The sequence below is a fragment of the Podarcis liolepis genome, assembly GCF_965112155.1.
Source record: "Podarcis liolepis genome assembly, chromosome: 4".
NCBI lineage: Eukaryota > Metazoa > Chordata > Lepidosauria > Squamata > Lacertidae > Podarcis > Podarcis liolepis.
In genome coordinates this window covers 80386312-80403910 of record NC_139558.1, presented here as the reverse complement: position 1 = coordinate 80403910, position 17599 = coordinate 80386312, and the positions used below count along the sequence as shown (strand labels likewise).

The following is a 17599-nucleotide window of genomic DNA, read 5'->3' as shown; positions in this document are numbered from 1 at the left end:
GTACCTATGACCTCAAGGGATGTTGCAGGGTGAAGTGATAGCAATGAAGAAGTGCCAAACCAAAACAGCAGAACCTGGGGGGCACCCCCAAAGGAACATTTCCCCCCTCAGAAATCCCTCACATAAAAATAGGATCAACCCTCCCAAAAAATAAAGATTTCCCCTTCTTCTAAGTTCACACAATTTGCCTCAATGGCAAATATATGAAGCGGCTAAACATAAATATCAAATAAAAAATAAAATCAGGTTTCCAAGGGAACAGCAATGAAAAAATAATAATATTAATAAAATAAAAATAATAATAATAAGCTACAATATTTACAATGGATTTTTTATACAGCAAGGATCTGCATGAACTTGATGTTTCTTTTGGAAACCCACTTTTTCTTCCTTTTCTTTTTACAAAGAGGTGGCTCTCTGTCTATGCCATCCTTTGGCAACCCTCTGGCCTTCCAGAGGTTTTGGACAACAACTCCCTTCCGTCCCAGCCAGCTGGCCCCAGGTTACCAAGGGGTCGTCTATGCATAGGTACAAAAAAGCCAACCTTCTTCAGTTCCACACCCGCACTCAGCAGGAAGGCTGACAGATGGCTTTAGAGGCTTCTTCTAATTATTAGGAGGCATCGCTCAAGCTGCATGCCTGTGCCAACACTCTTTGGAAACAGCGCAAAATCCTATTTGGAGTTCAGCATGGCTAGGGTGGCATCTCAAAGAGTTCATTGCACAAAAGCAGCACTCAGCAGGTAAACTGCCATACAGCTGCATGAGCAAGAACTTGTCTATTGAGCATAGTAAAGTATCACTGCACACTCCCTTTTGCTTCCGAGTGTTGCATGCTTCTCCCTCTTCTCTAGAGAAAAGCCGGCCCTCGCAGGACAGGTGAAAAGCCACAATAGTTTTGACTTCAAAGACAACACATTTGTCCAAAATCTTCCATGAACTAATGCTGTTTCTTACCCTGCACCAGAAGAACCAAGTTTGGCAGAAGCTCCCTCCCCACAAAAATAAGTTATTTAAAAATGTAACAGTGTTGGGAGCTGGACCTAGCAGACCAGGGTTCAAATCCCATCTCCGAAATGGATTAATTCAAGGTTGCATCTTTCTCTCAGCTTCAAGGGACACTGGAGGCCCACCTCACAAACTTGCAATGAAGAGGAGCAAGATGAGAAAGGGAAAGCACTAAACTCTGGCCAGTAACTCCTAATTTTGCATATTTATATACCCTGGGGACAAACAAGCAACCACTTTTCTACACAGAATTATTCCATGAGCTAGAAGCTTTTCTCGTAAAAGCAGCAGGGTCTGTTAGCTGCCTAAACGAAGTATTTTGTGTCACAACAGATAGAATTCAGCCTGCAAGCCACTACCCTACAGAAGACTGTTGCAACATTGCATTTCAAAGCGCAGGAGTTGCCTGCATAAAATAAGTCAAGTACAATGATTAAATAACACCACCAAGTCCTTTTCTCAATCAGATCAGTCCTGCAAGGGGCAGGGTGTTTTGCTAACACACAGGCGGTTGGGGCGGGTTGGGGGGGTGTTTTCATTTAGGCAAGGCCCCTTGGTTTTTGTGGTCCAACACAGGTGACTTTGGAGACGGTTCGAAGTCTGCTTCACTTGAATCCAAGGACAGTACCTGGGGAATTACTTTGCAGGGCCTCTGTAAGGCTTGGTCTCATAGCAGCATTGGAAGTGAACTGGCACACTGATAAGCTGTTATCTTTCAATATACTTATGACAAGGGAGGGGGAGCTGCCAGCATCAGATAACAGTGTTGTTGGAAGTGTGCCAGAGGTCTGGCTTTTTCCTTGTGATCCCTTATAACTGTACTACCAAGGTAAAAGCAAGCTGCAAGGGGCAGCAGTGGGACACGGAAGCCCACCTGATACTCCACAGAACAAAATACTTCAGGGTCCCAGAGAGGAAAGCACCCTTCCCTGTAGAGGATGCTCTCAGGTGTCCTTTAGCGGAACCAGGCTGCCAATCATTTGCAACTGTCCACGTTGTTGTCCGTACTTCGTTCTGTATCCATCGGTGCCGAGTAAGACGCCTCCACACTGTGCCACATGCCGTAGGTAAAATAAATAAGCAGACCTGGAGGGAGGGAGGGAGGGAGGTAAAGGGGCACAGCGTTGGAGAGAGCATGAAGTCATCCGACAGCACACAAGCCAAAGCATTACGCCTGTTTAATCTCTCCCACTGAAAAAGCCTGATGTCTTCCAATCAGCAATACCACCATCTGGTTATGCCACATATAAGGTCAGAACCAAGCCCAGCCCTGTCACCCGGCAGGATGCAGCAACTTGCAGTAGGCAGAACCACAGAGGGTGGGAAATAGATGAAGGCAGAAACTGGTGTCTGAATGGTGCTACAAGACTTCTGGAAGGACTGGCCCTAAAGTAGTGGGAAGGGGGCATTTGGAGTCTGTTTAAGGAACCAATGAAATCTTGTTACAGCACTGTTCACAACTTCCTTCTGTTTAGAATATATATATTTTTTAAGAATTCCATGATTCTGCATGGTCAGAAACCCAGTTGCAAACTCACCTATCACCATCCAGATAGCAAATCGTATCCACGTGCCAACATCCAGCTGCATCATGAGATAAACATTCACAAAGATGCTCAAGATTGGAAGGATGGGAAGAAAGGGGACCTGGAAAAAGAACAGAAACCAGGTTGTTGTGCCTCTGGATGGCATTTTGGGACAAGCCAGTTCCCAACACCATGTTATTGATGTGTGGTTGCACAATCCATTTGTGACGACTGAGCCTGCTATATCACATTGCCAATGGGGGGGGCATATGAGAATAACATTTGCTTTCAGCTGGTACCTAAAATTGGCCCTGTAAAAAATTCATTATCAATTTACAAGAGCAATAGCATCATCCAGGAAGTTCCTCTGGAAATGGAATTCATCTCTGCTGTTAGTTTAATTTTGCCTTCCAGGTGCTGTTGGAGCATTTGGCTTTACCATTTTATTTCACATCACCTGGGACCTTTGCTTTAAAAAATAAAAATGGAAAAGCCATGTATAAATTTTAAAACTAGTACTTAGTTGGGGGAGGGGTATTTAGGGTACTCTCTTTTTTTTAGAGAGAGAGAAAAAGCAAAGGGTAGTTAAAAATCCCCCCCCCACCTTTTCAGGATTAAAAGCCTGTAGAAAGTAAGAAGGCTGAAATACAAGTTTGGTGTGGCTCCCCCCCCCCTTTTTGCAGCTCAGTGAGAAGAGAGAACAAGAGCTCCTTTCCAGGGGCTGCATCTCAAAGTGTGGAGCTGGTGCTTTTGGAGATTACGCTGAGATTGCCAAAAAAAGAAATGCAGCCTTGCATACCCTCTGCCTGGCCGCTATTAAACATAAATAGACAGATTGCCAGATGAGAAGCAAAAGAAAGGAATATCAGGAGTGCTGAAGGTCAAGCTGGAGGTGCACACAGCCAATCTGCATGGGAAAGTTTGCTCTGTGCCTCCTCTCCCCCTGCCCATGCCTTGCTAATTCCTGCCCTTCTAGAAAAAGCAGGTTAACCTCCATTAATCTCTCTTTCCATGCATGGAGCCAACAGAGACTCTGACTGCTTCCCCCACCCACAACCACCCCAGCCCATTCCTTGCAGACCACTTGCCTTAAACGAGAGCTTGGTTTTACTTTCAGGTTGTCTCCAGATAACCACTGTGAAGAAGAAGCAGAGGAGGAAAACGGCCACAAGCAGAGCAATAGCCCACGGGGTCCCGTTCCTCAGAGCATCTTTGCCAAGGACAGTCCAGCTACAGAAGGTGACGATAAGAACACCTGGCAACAAGACACATGGGAAAAATGTTTGCCGCGCTGATTTGGTGGTGGGAAGGAAAGACTGAATACAAAAGCAACAGTAATTTTAAAATCAAGCCAAGAACGGTAAAATCCATAGCAAATGAAGCGGCACGTTGCAAGGTTCTGTAGTTTTGATCCCAAATCTGTACATGCACAAAAATTCTGGGGCAAGTCTGCCCCTGTTCCTATATGTTTCAGCAATAGATGCTGCAAGTTGGTGGACGGGTCAAATCCATTTCCCACTCTGCTCTCCACCAGTACGATCTTATGTCCCAATCCAACAAAAGGAACACAGGGAGCTGACTCATTCCAAGTCAGATCAATAGTCCAGCTAGCTCAGGGTTCTCTGCTCAGACTGGCAGCAGCTCTCCAGGCAGCTCTATGTAGAGATGTAGGAGACTGAACCAGGGACCTTTTGCATGTAAATCAGATGCTCTATCATGGCACTATGTAGCCTACAGGCTTCTATATGCACAGCCAACACGGATGCCAGTTCATTTCTGGCTGCTCATTCAAAACCATATTCTGATGCTCTTCCAAGCCCAGGGATTATTCTTCTGATATAGACTGGGGTGTACAAAATTAGATGGCTGCAACTAGAGTTCACAGGCCGTAAGTATGCAGACTCTCTTAACCACCCCCAAAGCTGGTGTCCTGTTGGACCAGAATACTTCACCAGCCTCAACTCCCATCAGCCAGCATGGTCAGTGGTCAGTTGTTGTACAATTAGATCTGGAGGGCAACAGAAAATTCTAACGGAGAATTAGGTCTTGGCAAAGGATCTAAAAAAGTGGCGGCTCCCGATATTTAAACAAACCCATATGCTACGTTTTATGGGAGTTTTGCAAGTCAACCTTACAAAACGAAGCTGAAGCTGCATGTGTTATAGAGAACTACAGTGGTACCCCGCAAGACGAACGCCTCGCAAGACGGAAAACCCGCTAGACGAAAGGGTTTTCCGTTTTGGAGGCGCTTCGCAAAACGAATTTCCCTATGGGCTTGCTTCGCAAGACGACAGCCCATAGGGAAATCTCAGGGACAGCGGGGAAGCGCAGCGCGTCTTCCCCACTGTCCTCGGACCTCCTCCCGCCGCCGGCTTCGGAACGAAGCTCCGTTGCCGGGCGGCGGAGGGGGAACTCTCCTCCCGCCGCGCGGCATCGGGACGAAGCCCAGATGCCGGGCGGCGGAGGGGGAAAGCCTCCCGCCGCCGCGCGGCATCGGGACGAAGCCCCGGTGCCGGGCGGCGGAGGGGGAAAGCCTCCCGCCGCCGCGCGGCATCGGGACGAAGCCCAGATGCCGGGCGGCGGAGGGGGAAAGCCTCCCGCCGCCGCGCGGCATCGGAACGAAGCCCCGGTGCCGGGCGGCGGAGGGGGAAAGCCTCCCGCCGCCGCGCGGCATCGGGACGAAGCCCAGATGCCGGGCGGCGGAGGGGGAAAGCCTCCCGCCGCCGCGCGGCATCGGAACGAAGCCCCGGTGCCGGGCGGCGGAGGGGGAAAGCCTCCCGCCGCCGCGCGGCATCGGGACGAAGCCCCGGTGCCGGACGGCGGAGGGGGAACGTCTCCCCCCGCCGCGCGGCATCGGGACGAAGCCCCGGTGCCGGGCGGCGGAGGAGGAAAGCCTCCCGCCGCCGCGCGGCATCGGGACGAAGCCCCGGTGCCGGGCGGCGGAGGGGGAAAGCCTCCCGCCGCCGCGCGGCATCGGGACGAAGCCCCGGTGCCGGGCGGCGGAGGGGGAAAGCCTCCCGCCGCCGCGCGGCATCGGGACGAAGCCCCGGTGCCGGGCGGCGGAGGGGGAAAGCCTCCCGCCGCCGCGCGGCATCGGGACGAAGCCCCGGTGCCGGGCGGCGGAGGGGGAACGTCTCCCCCCGCCGCGCGGCATCGGGACGAAGCCCCGGTGCCGGGCGGCGGAGGGGGAAAGCCTCCCGCCGCCGCGCGGCATCGGGACGAAGCCCCGGTGCCGGGCGGCGGAGGGGGAACGTCTCCCCCCGCCGCGCGGCATCGGGAGGAAGCCCCGATGCCCGGCGGCGGAGGGGGAACGTCTCCCCCCGCCGCGCGGCATCGGGACGAAGCTCCGATGCCGGGAGGGGGAGGGGGAAAGCCTTCTCCCGCCGCCCGGCATCGGATGGCTTTCCTGAAGACTTGGGGTGGGAGGAGGGTTTTCCTTCCCACCGCCAACATTCAGAATGCTGTTCTGAATGTTGGCGGTGGGGAGGAAAAACCCTCCTCCCACGCAAGCCCCGGGAACAGAGGGAAAGCGCTGCGCCCCTTCCCCTCTGTTCCCGTACCTGTGCTGAAGGCTTGCGGTGCGGAGAAAAGCCCTTCTCCGCACCGCCAGCCTGGCAAGCGGTTTCCCTAGGAACGCATTAATTGATTTTCAATGCATTCCTATGGGAAACCGTGCTTCGCAAGACGAAAAACCCGCAAGAAGAAAAAACTTGCGGAACGAATTAATTTCGTCTTGCGAGGCACCACTGTAACCACATTATCAATGTCACATGTCCAGAGAAAGGCCAGACCAGAAGAAATTAACAATTGCACACATGAAACCAACTCTTACCTATGATGCAGGAGGAGACATTTACTACGGACCCAGAGAGTTTGGAAGGATCAGTATTTTGGGGGCGGAAAACAGCTTTTAAGGAAAACTTCTCTCCCTTTTCAGGCAGAAACGCAGTCTGAGATTCACTGGTGCTCACGGACTCGTTGTTGTCTGCCTCATCATTTGTACTAGCCATCTGGTACGCCATGTTCGGCTGCTCCGGTTGGTACCTAAGAAAAAAATAATAATTGGAACACATTAAGCACCATCCTATCACCTGTAACTACAGTGGTGCCTCGGGTTACATACACTTCAGGTTACGTACACTTCAGGTTACAGACTCTGCTAACCCAGAAATAGTCCCTCGGGTTAAGAACTTTGCTTCAGGATGAGAACAGAAATCGTGCTCCGGCGGCGTTGCTGCAGCAGGAGGCCCCATTAGCTAAAGTGGTGCTTCAGTTTAAGAACAGTTTCAGGTTAAGAACAGACCTCCAGAACGAATTAAGTACTTAACCCAAGGTACCACTGTATAAGAGAGTCTCACTTAATACGTTTTCTTCCCAAACTGATTCGCGGGCATTGGAAACAATGACTCTGAAGGAGAGGGTTGCCAAATACCACTTAAATCTTCTAAGCCAGTGGCTGTCTAGAATATTGCTCAGTATCCCCAGCAGGAAAGAGCATGGCCCACTGGTCACACCTACAAGCTGTAGGATTGGGCCAGGGGTGAATGTGGCATTGCAGGGTGGGGGAGACACAAAAAGGTGACACATCCCTGAACTAGTCTGATGAAGAGTCCAGGACAGCTCTGAAGCTTGCATACTGTACAGTGGTACCCCGCAAGACGAACGCCTCGCAAGACGGAAAACCCGCTAGACGAAAGGGTTTTCCGTTTTGGAGGCGCTTCGCAAAACGAATTTCCCTATGGGCTTGCTTCGCAAGACGACAGCCCATAGGGAAATCTCAGGGACAGCGGGGAAGCGCAGCGCGTCTTCCCCACTGTCCTCGGACCTCCTCCCCCCCCCCCGCCCGGCATCAGAACGAAGCTCCGATGCCGGGAGGTGGGGGGGGAAAGCCTCCTTCCCCCGCCCGGCATCAGAGCGAAGCTCCGATGCCGGGAGGTGGGGGGGAAAAGCCTCCTTCCCCCGCCCGGCATCAGAGCGAAGCTCCGATGCCGGGAGGTGGGGGGGGAAAGCCTCCTTCCCCCGCCCGGCATCAGAGCGAAGCTCCGATGCCGGGAGGTGGGGGGGGAAAGCCTCCTTCCCCCGCCCGGCATCAGAGCGAAGCTCCGATGCCGGGAGGTGGGGGGGGAAAGCCTCCTTCCCCCGCCCGGCATCAGAGCGAAGCTCCGATGCCGGGAGGTGGGGGGGGAAAGCCTCCTTCCCCCGCCCGGCATCAGAGCGAAGCTCCGATGCCGGGAGGTGGGGGGGAAAAGCCTCCTTCCCCCGCCCGGCATCAGAGCGAAGCTCCGATGCCGGGAGGTGGGGGGGAAAAGCCTCCTTCCCCCGCCCGGCATCAGAGCGAAGCTCCGATGCCGGGAGGTGGGGGGGAAAAGCCTCCTTCCCCCGCCCGGCATCAGAGCGAAGCTCCGATGCCGGGAGGTGGGGGGGAAAAGCCTCCTTCCCCCGCCCGGCATCAGAACGAAGCTCCGATGCCGGGAGGTTGGGGGGGAAAAGCCTCCCGATGCCGGGCGGCGGAGGGGGAACGTCTCCCCACGCCGCGCGGCATCGGGACGAAGCTCCGATGCCGGGAGGGGGAGGGGGAAAGCCTTCTCCCGCCGCCCGGCATTGGATGGCTTTCCTGAAGACTTGGGGTGGGAGGAGGGTTTTCCTTCCCACCGCCAACATTCAGAATGCTGTTCTGAATGTTGGCGGTGGGGAGGAAAAACCCTCCTCCCACGCAAGCCCCGGGAACAGAGGGAAAGCGCTGCGCCCCTTCCCCTCTGTTCCCGTACCTGTCCTGAAGGCTTGCGGTGCGGAGAAAAGCCCTTCTCCGCACCGCCAGCCTGGCAAGCGGTTTCCCTAGGAACGCATTAATTGATTTTCAATGCATTCCTATGGGAAACCGTGCTTCGCAAGACGAAAAACCCGCAAGAAGAAAAAACTTGCGGAACGAATTAATTTCGTCTTGCGAGGCACCACTGTATTATGATGTTTGGTTGGCCTAAAAAACACACACACTATTGTCCCCATTTTGGAATTTTTAAATAAATAACATCTGGAACACTTGAGAACCATCTTCTCTGCACCGTAACACAGAAACATTGTGCTGTACCTTAGCACCAACACGCAGGCAGCCACCAAGGAGTAAGCAAGAAGCGTCCCAATGGACATAAGGTCTACAAGATCCTTCAGGTCCAATAGAAAGGCCATGACAGCTGGTGGGAGACAAAGAAGAGACAGATAATGCAGTGGGGTAAATCCATTTCATATATAAGACTAATTAGCCATGACAGTTCACTCCTTATTCATACTTTCATTCCAAGCAACCCAAGAGAAAGACAGGAGTCCAGTGCCTTGCACTGCGTTTAAAGAAGTGTTAAATAAAGGCGTAAGAGAAGGCAGTGGAGATGACCACAACAGCTCTTCTTCTTGCCCTAAGACCCTGCTCCTAAAGCAGGGGGCATTTTGTATCTGTGGAAGCACCCTGTGACTTTTAGAAACCTGATTTTCCACACAAATAAATATGAATACTAAGGCCAGCATTCAAAAAAAGAGCATTTAAACCCCAGAAGAGATTTGCTTGTCCTGTTTTCACAAACAGCAGCAGTCTGTTGAAGGCTGCTTATTAAACAGAGGCTCCGCTTGGCTGAGGAAACAGCAAAAAACATTAAGAGTACATGTGGGTATGTTTTAATCCTGGTCCAATTCATTGCATGATGCAACAGACAAAGGAACTGCCTGAAGCAATTCCAAGATGAGATGCAATCGCAACACTTAACTCTAGAAAGTACAAGGCAGTCTCCTTGCATAACACTTAAGTGCGTTATTTGAGGAACTAATGAGAATGTGCTGAGGACTGGGGTGTTAGCTCAATTTGCTCATTTTAAAACAGGATTAGCTACTCAGTCCTTTCTTCACGGATCTTGGGGTCTCACCTGCAATAGCTCCCGAGGTTATTGTAGCCATCATCGGAGTCTTTGTCTTCTCATTAACACGAGCCAAGAATTTGAACAGTAGTCCATCTTCTGCCATAGCGTAAATAACTCTTGGCATTGGAAACATGGACCCAAGGAGACTAGAAAGAGACAACGGCATAAGCTAAGCTCATCTTGCATTCACGAGGCAAACCGTCACTGCAAAAACAATCTAGCAATAGAGTCTTTATCTCTACTTTAAGGAAAATTACTTTCTTTAGGAAACCAACACCAGCACCTAAAGAAGGGATTTATAATTTATTGAGCAATGGAAGACAAAGGAAAAGTTTTGCCATCTTGCAGTTGCGAGATCTAGATGTTTCTCCTTCCTTCCCATTCCCAAAGGCCACAGGATGCACAAAACAGCTTTAGACGCATCAGGTATCCCAACTTATTCTAAACCCAGTTAGCCAGCCATATAAGCTGAGCCATATAAGCTCCTACAAAGAAATGGTTCATTTTTTACTCTATAGCAAGGCTGGTGTTAGGTCACTACCCTTTGAGTCAACACCAGTGAACCTCTAGTTCAGAATTGTCTATGCCAATGTTCCTCAGCCTTGGGTCACCCATATATTTAATCTTAGCCAATGGCCAGGGATGATGAGAACTGTAGTTCAGCAATATCTGGGGAGTCAAGGTGGAAGAACATCCATCCATGCTGGCCACCAGAAGATCTCAAAAGTTTTCAGACGGGTTCTTCCCCAGCACTGCTGGGAGATTACAGGGACAGAGTATCTTGCAGGCAAAGGAAGCACTCCTGTATCACTGAGCTACAATCCTTCACCTATCATGGAAGGGATTTTTAAAAAGCCTCTCTCTCTCTCCCCTCCCTCCCCACAATCTGCATCTATGATATTGTGAAATGAGACCAAGGCGAACACAAGCAATCTCAAAGGGTCTTTGTATTCTGGGCATTTACGTCTTAGAACAACAGGGCAGGTGAGCACAAACCCCAGTGAGCAAGTAGCAAAGGAAGCCCCAGCATCTTACCTTGTGGATAAGGCACAGAGTGAACCAACAGCCACTGCATAGTTTGCACCATCCCATCCCACATACTTAAAAGCAACAGGCAGGGGGCTGTTTTTATCTAACATGTAGTAAGGCATCATGAGGGTAAGAGCAGCCGACACACCGAAGTATGCAACAAAGCAAATCAGAAGCGATGCAACGATTCCTATTGGAATTGCTTTCTGGGGATTTTTCACTTCCTCACCTACGAAAAGAAAACAGCCACAAAGACTGAAAATGTTATTACAGAAACAATGAATGGGATCAATCCTTTCTTTTAGCAATTATCTTCCCCTTGCAACCCGATGAAATAATTGGGGGGGGGGGGAGAAGCTGAACCTATATTCTCCCTCAATTCAAGGGGTGCCAAGAAGCTTCAATTGCAGGGAGTTTTTGAAGGGGCTGTTTACTTGTTAAGATGCCATTTCCTCTCTTGTTCTTTAAAATATTATTTTGCAGAGTCAAATTTTAGCTTTATTTTAGTTGTGTATATATACTGCATTGTATTGCTTTACCTATCAAGGTGTGCCAAACTGTTTTACAGTAACAAAATACACAATCTATGAGAAATTCAATGTGGAAAAAAATGTTTTCCAAGACATTTTCTCCCCCCTACAACTTTTGTTGATATTTATCAACTATGAGAGCTAAACATTTATTTATTTTTTAATGGAACCTAAGATCTTTGAAGGCACAGATAGGAAAAATTTAGCCTTGTGGGATCTACTTTGGGTGCTGCTGTTTTTTACCATAAGCAGCTGGTGCCGGGTGCAAAACAAGGGTGTTGGTGTTGGGGGGCAGAGGGAGAAGAGGAACAGTTGCAAAATGGTGTCTCTAATGATTAAGGCAATTAACTAAGGCAATACAAATCTACTGAGGTGCAGTAGATCAGCATGAAGACATGGCCAATGGCAACTAATTTATGCTCCTATTTTGCATGTGGGGTTCATGGAGGCTGAGAGAGAAATGATTAGTACAGATTCTGAAGACCAGCTTTCCACACTACCCCCATCCATTTTCACTTGCTATTGTGAAACAACAGGGAGTTGGAAATCCTTGGCAATCTTCAGTAAATTGCCAAAAGATATATCGGCAAATCCAAATTTACCTTCTGCCCACCCCCATTCTAAGGGAACACAATCATCTATGGTCTTTAAGGTGCTACTGGAAGGAATTTTTTTATCTAAAAAAGCGTTACAGTGAACTCATTCATCTGTGGGTCATACGATGGTCAACAGCAAAAATCTACTGTGCATTTTATTAAAAAATAAGGTTTTATTACAGCTTTATAATACAATAAGATAAAGGAAGCTAATCTAAACAAAAATAAAACCGGAGAAAGAAAGTGAGAATAAAATGCAGAGTCCTCTCTCAAAGGAAGCTCTTAACCCTTATCTCAGACTGTGCAAAATTCAACTGATTGGCTGGCATGGTCTACTATGAATGCTATGCTATGCACATGTACTTGGGAGTGTCCTACTGAATTCTATGGGGATTACTCCTGACTAGACGTGTACAGGATGGCACTGCACAACGATAATCAAGCAAGGCTGAAACAAATAATAATGACTGCAATCTGGAACTCCTTGAGGTGACTGCTATGCGCCTGTCACACAGATGTACCGGATCCTTTCTTCCCCAAACTAATTTGATAAGAAAGAAATTTAATGAACTCTTCTTCAGATATGCATGTAACCTATTAAGCAATTAAATAGAAACCTTATTTCCTTCAGTACCTAAAAAAGTGAATCGTACTGACATTTTGCAATATGTGCATTTAATTCAGTTGATGGAACTGCCTTTTTAAAAAATGACAACCATATTGCATGATATCTAAATATAGAAGCAAGTGGGTTTTTACATATTGCAGAAGAGGGGTTATGATCAGATTAAGAGATTAACGCTTCATAGGCATCTAGAATATGGCTCAAAAAAGCATAATTGGTTATAATTATGCACCTGGAGATAAACTCATCAGAGGTCAAGTTATCATGCACAACTTAGTAAGTTCTGATCATCTCCATTACAAAAGACCAGACACAGGACATGCAGGAAGTTTGTGTCGCAAGGAGGCATTCATGCAAAGATGGGATCACATACAGCATGAAGGTCATACTTTACCATTTGATTCTGCTGAACCCACAGACTGACCCTTAAAATCTGATGTGGATCTACAGGACTTTGCTAGTTTTAAATCCACCTAACATTATAGACTTGTAAGGCTAAATCTCCTCCCAGAAAAGGAGTCTGCATTGAGCGCCTGTTGAATCTTGCAGTGTGTGAGTAGTTCACTTTTACTGCATTCTTATGACAAAGAACACAGTGGAAACACTGAACTGGTGTATGTTGTCAAAATCACCCAACACTTCACTCTTCTCCTGTTCCTGCCTTGCTGCTGAGGAACAAGCCATAGCCTGGCTTGTCATGTTGTCCATACCTGGACTTGTGGTTTGCTCCTCTCCCATAAAACCACAAATGGTATCCAAGAACTCTGCTCATTCACATTAAGCCACAATTTATTTCAACTATAGTTTAATGTGATGTGTGAACCAAGTCCCAGTGGCCTAAACTGCACAAGGAAGTTGGCAGAACTGAAACAAAAGTCGACCTTGACTAGAAGGAAGGAAGGAAGAGGAAGAGTGACAGGGAGACAGACTAGAGCCTTGGGGTGTAAGAAAAGGTCAAACTTCAAATATTTTAGGCATTTTTGGTCATTTAGCCCTTAACTTATCAACTCTCCATGGCAGCTGCATGATATAATCAGTGAGCTTTACCCAGTAGTTTGACGCAGAAGACCTGCTGAAATCAATGGACCAATATTAGACATATCCATCTGTTTAAATGGTCTACTCTCAAATTGGCTACAGCTCAGTACAATTAAATTAACTGAAATTGTACTCAAGAGATACTTAGCCATGAAAACCAGCCAGGTTGCTAGCTTTATGGAAAGAGATTCCATGTGTGTACCAAAAAGTATATTGCTTATTGTTGTGCAATATTGCTTATTGTTGTGTGCAAGCATGGCTGGAGTGTTTAAAGCCACGACCACAGAAAGGCAGCCGATTTGGAGAACAGAATCAAAAACCTGTTTTGCTTGTTTCACAAATTTAATGTAAACATATTTTTTTTTAAAATCCCTTTCCCCAAACACTGAGTGGGTGAACAAGAAGTGACTGTTCTTTGTTAAGTTATCACCTTCTGATCTTTAAAAGGGCTCCCTTGTACAGAAAGTACTTTTGGTAAACAAAACCAATTAGTTAAAAGACAATCTATCAACTAGAAGTTCTTCAGCTATTACTTTCATTCCTCTTTACAGAACTGCCGCGGCTTATAGGTGTCCACACACAACTTTGCTAATGAGGGAAGAACTGCCATGTTTTCCTTTGGCCCCCATTCCCCAATCATTGTGATCTCATGATCAGCCACATACAAAGAAGGCCGAACTGTGGGCAGAATTCATAATGAAGTACAGTGTTTATTCACTGTGAGTCCTGGGTCCTTACCTGTGGTGGCAATGCAGTCAAATCCCACAAACGCATAAAAGCATGTTGCTGCCCCCGAAAGAACTCCAGATAATCCATAGGGCATAAACCCACCAACACCATGTTCTGGAATGGTTTCACTAAAAACAGGCAACAAGAGATGTAGGTTATTCCTCTCAACAAGACTAGTAGATTCAAAGGACAGTTTGCAACACACTGATGATTTCAAGAGGAAGAATTGCCTCCAACAAGACATGCAGTTGACACATCAATGGTCCATCTATAGTAGAGATGTATGCTGGTTTTACACCAATTTTAGTTGCAGGTGAGGATTACTGTCCTCGTGTTGTGATCTGGGCCTCCCACAGGTGTCTGACTGGCCACTATAGGAAAAGGGATACTAGATCGGACATGCTTTAGGGTCCAATCCAGCACAGCTTAACTGTCGTGGCGTCTCTTAATGAATCTTGAGAACTGTAGATTGGTAGAGAAACTTGGGGGGCTCTGTACCCTGCTAAAAGCACAAAACCTGTAGATTTGAGATCATCACATACCACAGCACACAAAGGCTATAATACTCCTAGTGGACACAGGAAATTATATTAAAATTAGTGGGACTTACTTCCAAGTAGGCACAGATAGGGTTGAGTAACACATTTTGTTATTATATGGAGATTAATTTTTATTATTATTATTATTAATTATTATTATTATTATCAACAACAGCAACCACAAAACATTTAGGCTAATTTGCGAAATGTTTTTGAAACCATTCAGAAGCTTTTTTTCAAAAAGAATTTTTGATTTCCTCTTGTTAAATCTAGCAAAACTTTGTAAGTCACAGAAAAGATTTGAAACATCTGATTGCTTCTTAAGAGGTTTTGGCCAAAGGATGCAGAGCTTAAATTCACAAAGTGCAGTGCAAGAAAATCAAAAGGACACCTCAGAAGTTCTTCACTTAGACCAGCCTTCCCCCAACCTGGTGCCCTCCAGATGTTTAGGGCTAGAACAGCATCAGCCAGCACAGCTGGGGCTGATGGGAGTTGTAGGGCAGCAGGTTGGGGAAAGCTGGCTTGGACCCTAATTCTGTACTGAATGTGTCCTCAATAATTTTAGCCTGGCAAGGCCTTCATTACGACGCCCAAAATAATCATATGCAGTTGCCAGAGCGTTTGTTCCTAGTTCCTTTTGTTCCAAGTAGGCTCAATGTTTTACTATTTTTCTTTGTGCGTTCAAGAGCAGAGTGCTTTGGCTCTGTGCTGCATAGAACAATCTATACGCAAACTGTTTGTGTTGAACAATTCTGCCCTGCAAAAACGGAATTGTGGCTCCTTAAAGACTAGCAAGTTGGTTGAAAGTGCCAACTCCAATTAAGCAATGGCCACTTAATTGTATTCCACCCTCAGTCACTTGACAGGGACAGAGAAACTTTCCCCCATAATTTCCCCAGCAATGACTTATCATAGCCACATGCTGGCTGTGGGCAGGGCCAAAGTCAACGGCGAGTGGAGCAACACCTTTTCTCACTCTGCCATCCCATTCTGGTTCAACCACGGTTCTGAACACTTACAGAGGCTAGCCCTTGCGCGAAATCCATATGGAGAAACGTTCTGTCTCCTGGATGGACCCCATTTCTTTTCAAAAGCTCCATGTCTCATCCAATTTAAAAGGCCTATATTTTGTTTCCAAACGTCACAGACATGCTTAATTAACTCAAGCATAGCCAAGAGGCATTGTTACGTAAATCTAGCAACAACTCCTAAATCCAGTTATGCAAGGCTGGGTGATGAATGCCCAACAGATGTATTTAGAAGGACTCTACTGCACAGCCCAGAATGAAATTGCAAAGCATCTCTATACGGCTGTCACCACTATTCCTAAGCAAAGGAAATGTTTCCCTAAAAGACAAAAGTAGAGGAAAGTGAAAGTAGCAGGCATGAAAGGAAGGCGGCATTACATCACCAACCTCTCAAGATATTTATTTATAGAAGGATTTGTGTACTGCCTCCGGAAATATAATATAATAATAAATAATAATAATAATAATAAATAATAATAATAATAATAATAATAATAATAATAATAGAATTTATATACCACCCTATACCTGCAGATCTCAGGGTGGTTTACAGAATAAAATCAAAATATAAAACCACAACATCCATAACCAAAATAAAAACAGCCACCCAATAACTCCCCCCAAAAAACATTTTTTAAAGAGCATAGGGTGTCAATCAAATCAACCAAAGGCCTGGTTAAAAAGGAACATTTTTGCTTGGCGCCTAAAGGTGTATATTGAAGGCGCCAGTCAAACTTCTCTAGGGAGAGCGTTCCACAGACAGGGGGAGCCACTGCAGAAAAGGCCCGTTCTCGTGTTGCCACCCTCCGGACCTCTCAAAGAGGAGGCACACGAAGAAGGGCCTCAGAAGATGTACAGAAGATATGTAACAGTAGAACTAAAAACAACAATCGCAGCAGTATATCCAAACATTTAAAACATGGGCCAATTAACGCACATGAAGAGCAGTGCTATATAAAAGCAGCATCACAGATAGACCCTGCTCCTGGCAGTCAAACTCTGCTGAGAAGCTCTGATCCTAGGAAACAGGGCAGAGCCAGGACAGACAAAAGGCACTCTGTGTGCCCTAGCACAGTTGAGAAGAACCCTCACAGTGTTTCATAGGAGATGGTAAAAGGAGGAGTCCTCTGCTACTGGAAATATCGAGGCAGACTCATAGATTTGATTTCTGAAGGACTCTAGCAAATAAGCCTACAAACATGTCTTACTGCATGTTAAAATAAAATTGAACCTACTTGTGTGAAGGATCCGAGATGTTTTCTGGGATCTGCCAGTGTTTAATCGAGCCCTTCACAAACCCCGACACTATCACAAAGCCCAAGACAAGGACGTTGATACAGGTGAACACTTTGTTAACCATGGCAGATTCTTTCACACCAAAAGTTAGAAGTCCTAGAAAATGTACAGTGGATAATTAGACAAGCTCTATCAACAGCAAAGGTATTTTGTCTCTGGAAAGATCAGCACTTTCATGGGTGCACAATTTGCCATGCTGCTAACCCGTTACATTCTTTTTAGCACAGTGAGTTGCCCCAAGGCTCGATTCAGACATTACAAGCAAATACAGTCTTGAAGTCATAAACACGCTGAGTTTACATGCTCCCTCTTACTCCTGTTTCCTTCGGTTCTTCTCATCTCTTCCTCCTCATTTGCAATAGCCATCCTTCCCCACAGAAATTACGGAGGAGAGGGGCATACGAATTCCACCCTTGGTTTTTTTGCCCAGGCTTTCCGTGACCTGCACAATCAGAACCTGATCTGTATGTCTGAATCCCCTAATCCCCGTTTTAATGGTTTTAGGCTGCGTTATTGTTTCTTTAAAAGAACTGTACACCACTTAAATACTGTGAAAATATTAAGCGGTTTATAAATCGTTACAAACAAATCAATAAAATCTCCTGAGAGGTTCGAGAAACAGAAACAATCTACAGAGTTTTTAACAATTAAATATGGGACTTTAGAGAAATGTTGGGTTAGTTTGGTCTTCCTTTTAGGGCCAATTCAATTGAAGTGAAGAAGTCAACCACTTTGCCCATTCAGAGTATTA

The 17599-nt window shown here is 46.9% G+C and overlaps 1 protein-coding gene across 4 annotated transcripts in view; it reads right to left on the bottom strand.

Annotated features, from left to right (window-relative positions):
• Window positions 1-381: 381 nt before the first annotated feature.
• The window catches only part of SLC7A1 (solute carrier family 7 member 1), a 38704-nt gene continuing 21486 nt past the window's right edge, over window positions 382-17599 (bottom strand). For all 4 annotated transcript variants that reach the window (XM_083498917.1, XM_083498914.1, XM_083498915.1 and 1 more), the window contains 9 exons: window positions 16788-16944; window positions 13995-14113; window positions 10474-10696; window positions 9445-9584; window positions 8622-8724; window positions 6366-6577; window positions 3622-3788; window positions 2546-2654; window positions 382-2093 (listed from right to left, as the gene is read on the bottom strand). In XM_083498917.1, the coding sequence (XP_083355043.1) occupies window positions 1984-2093; window positions 2546-2654; window positions 3622-3788; window positions 6366-6577; window positions 8622-8724; window positions 9445-9584; window positions 10474-10696; window positions 13995-14113; window positions 16788-16944 (1340 nt within the window). In that variant the 3' untranslated portion in view covers window positions 382-1983. The remainder of the gene's footprint in view (window positions 2094-2545; window positions 2655-3621; window positions 3789-6365; window positions 6578-8621; window positions 8725-9444; window positions 9585-10473; window positions 10697-13994; window positions 14114-16787; window positions 16945-17599) is intronic.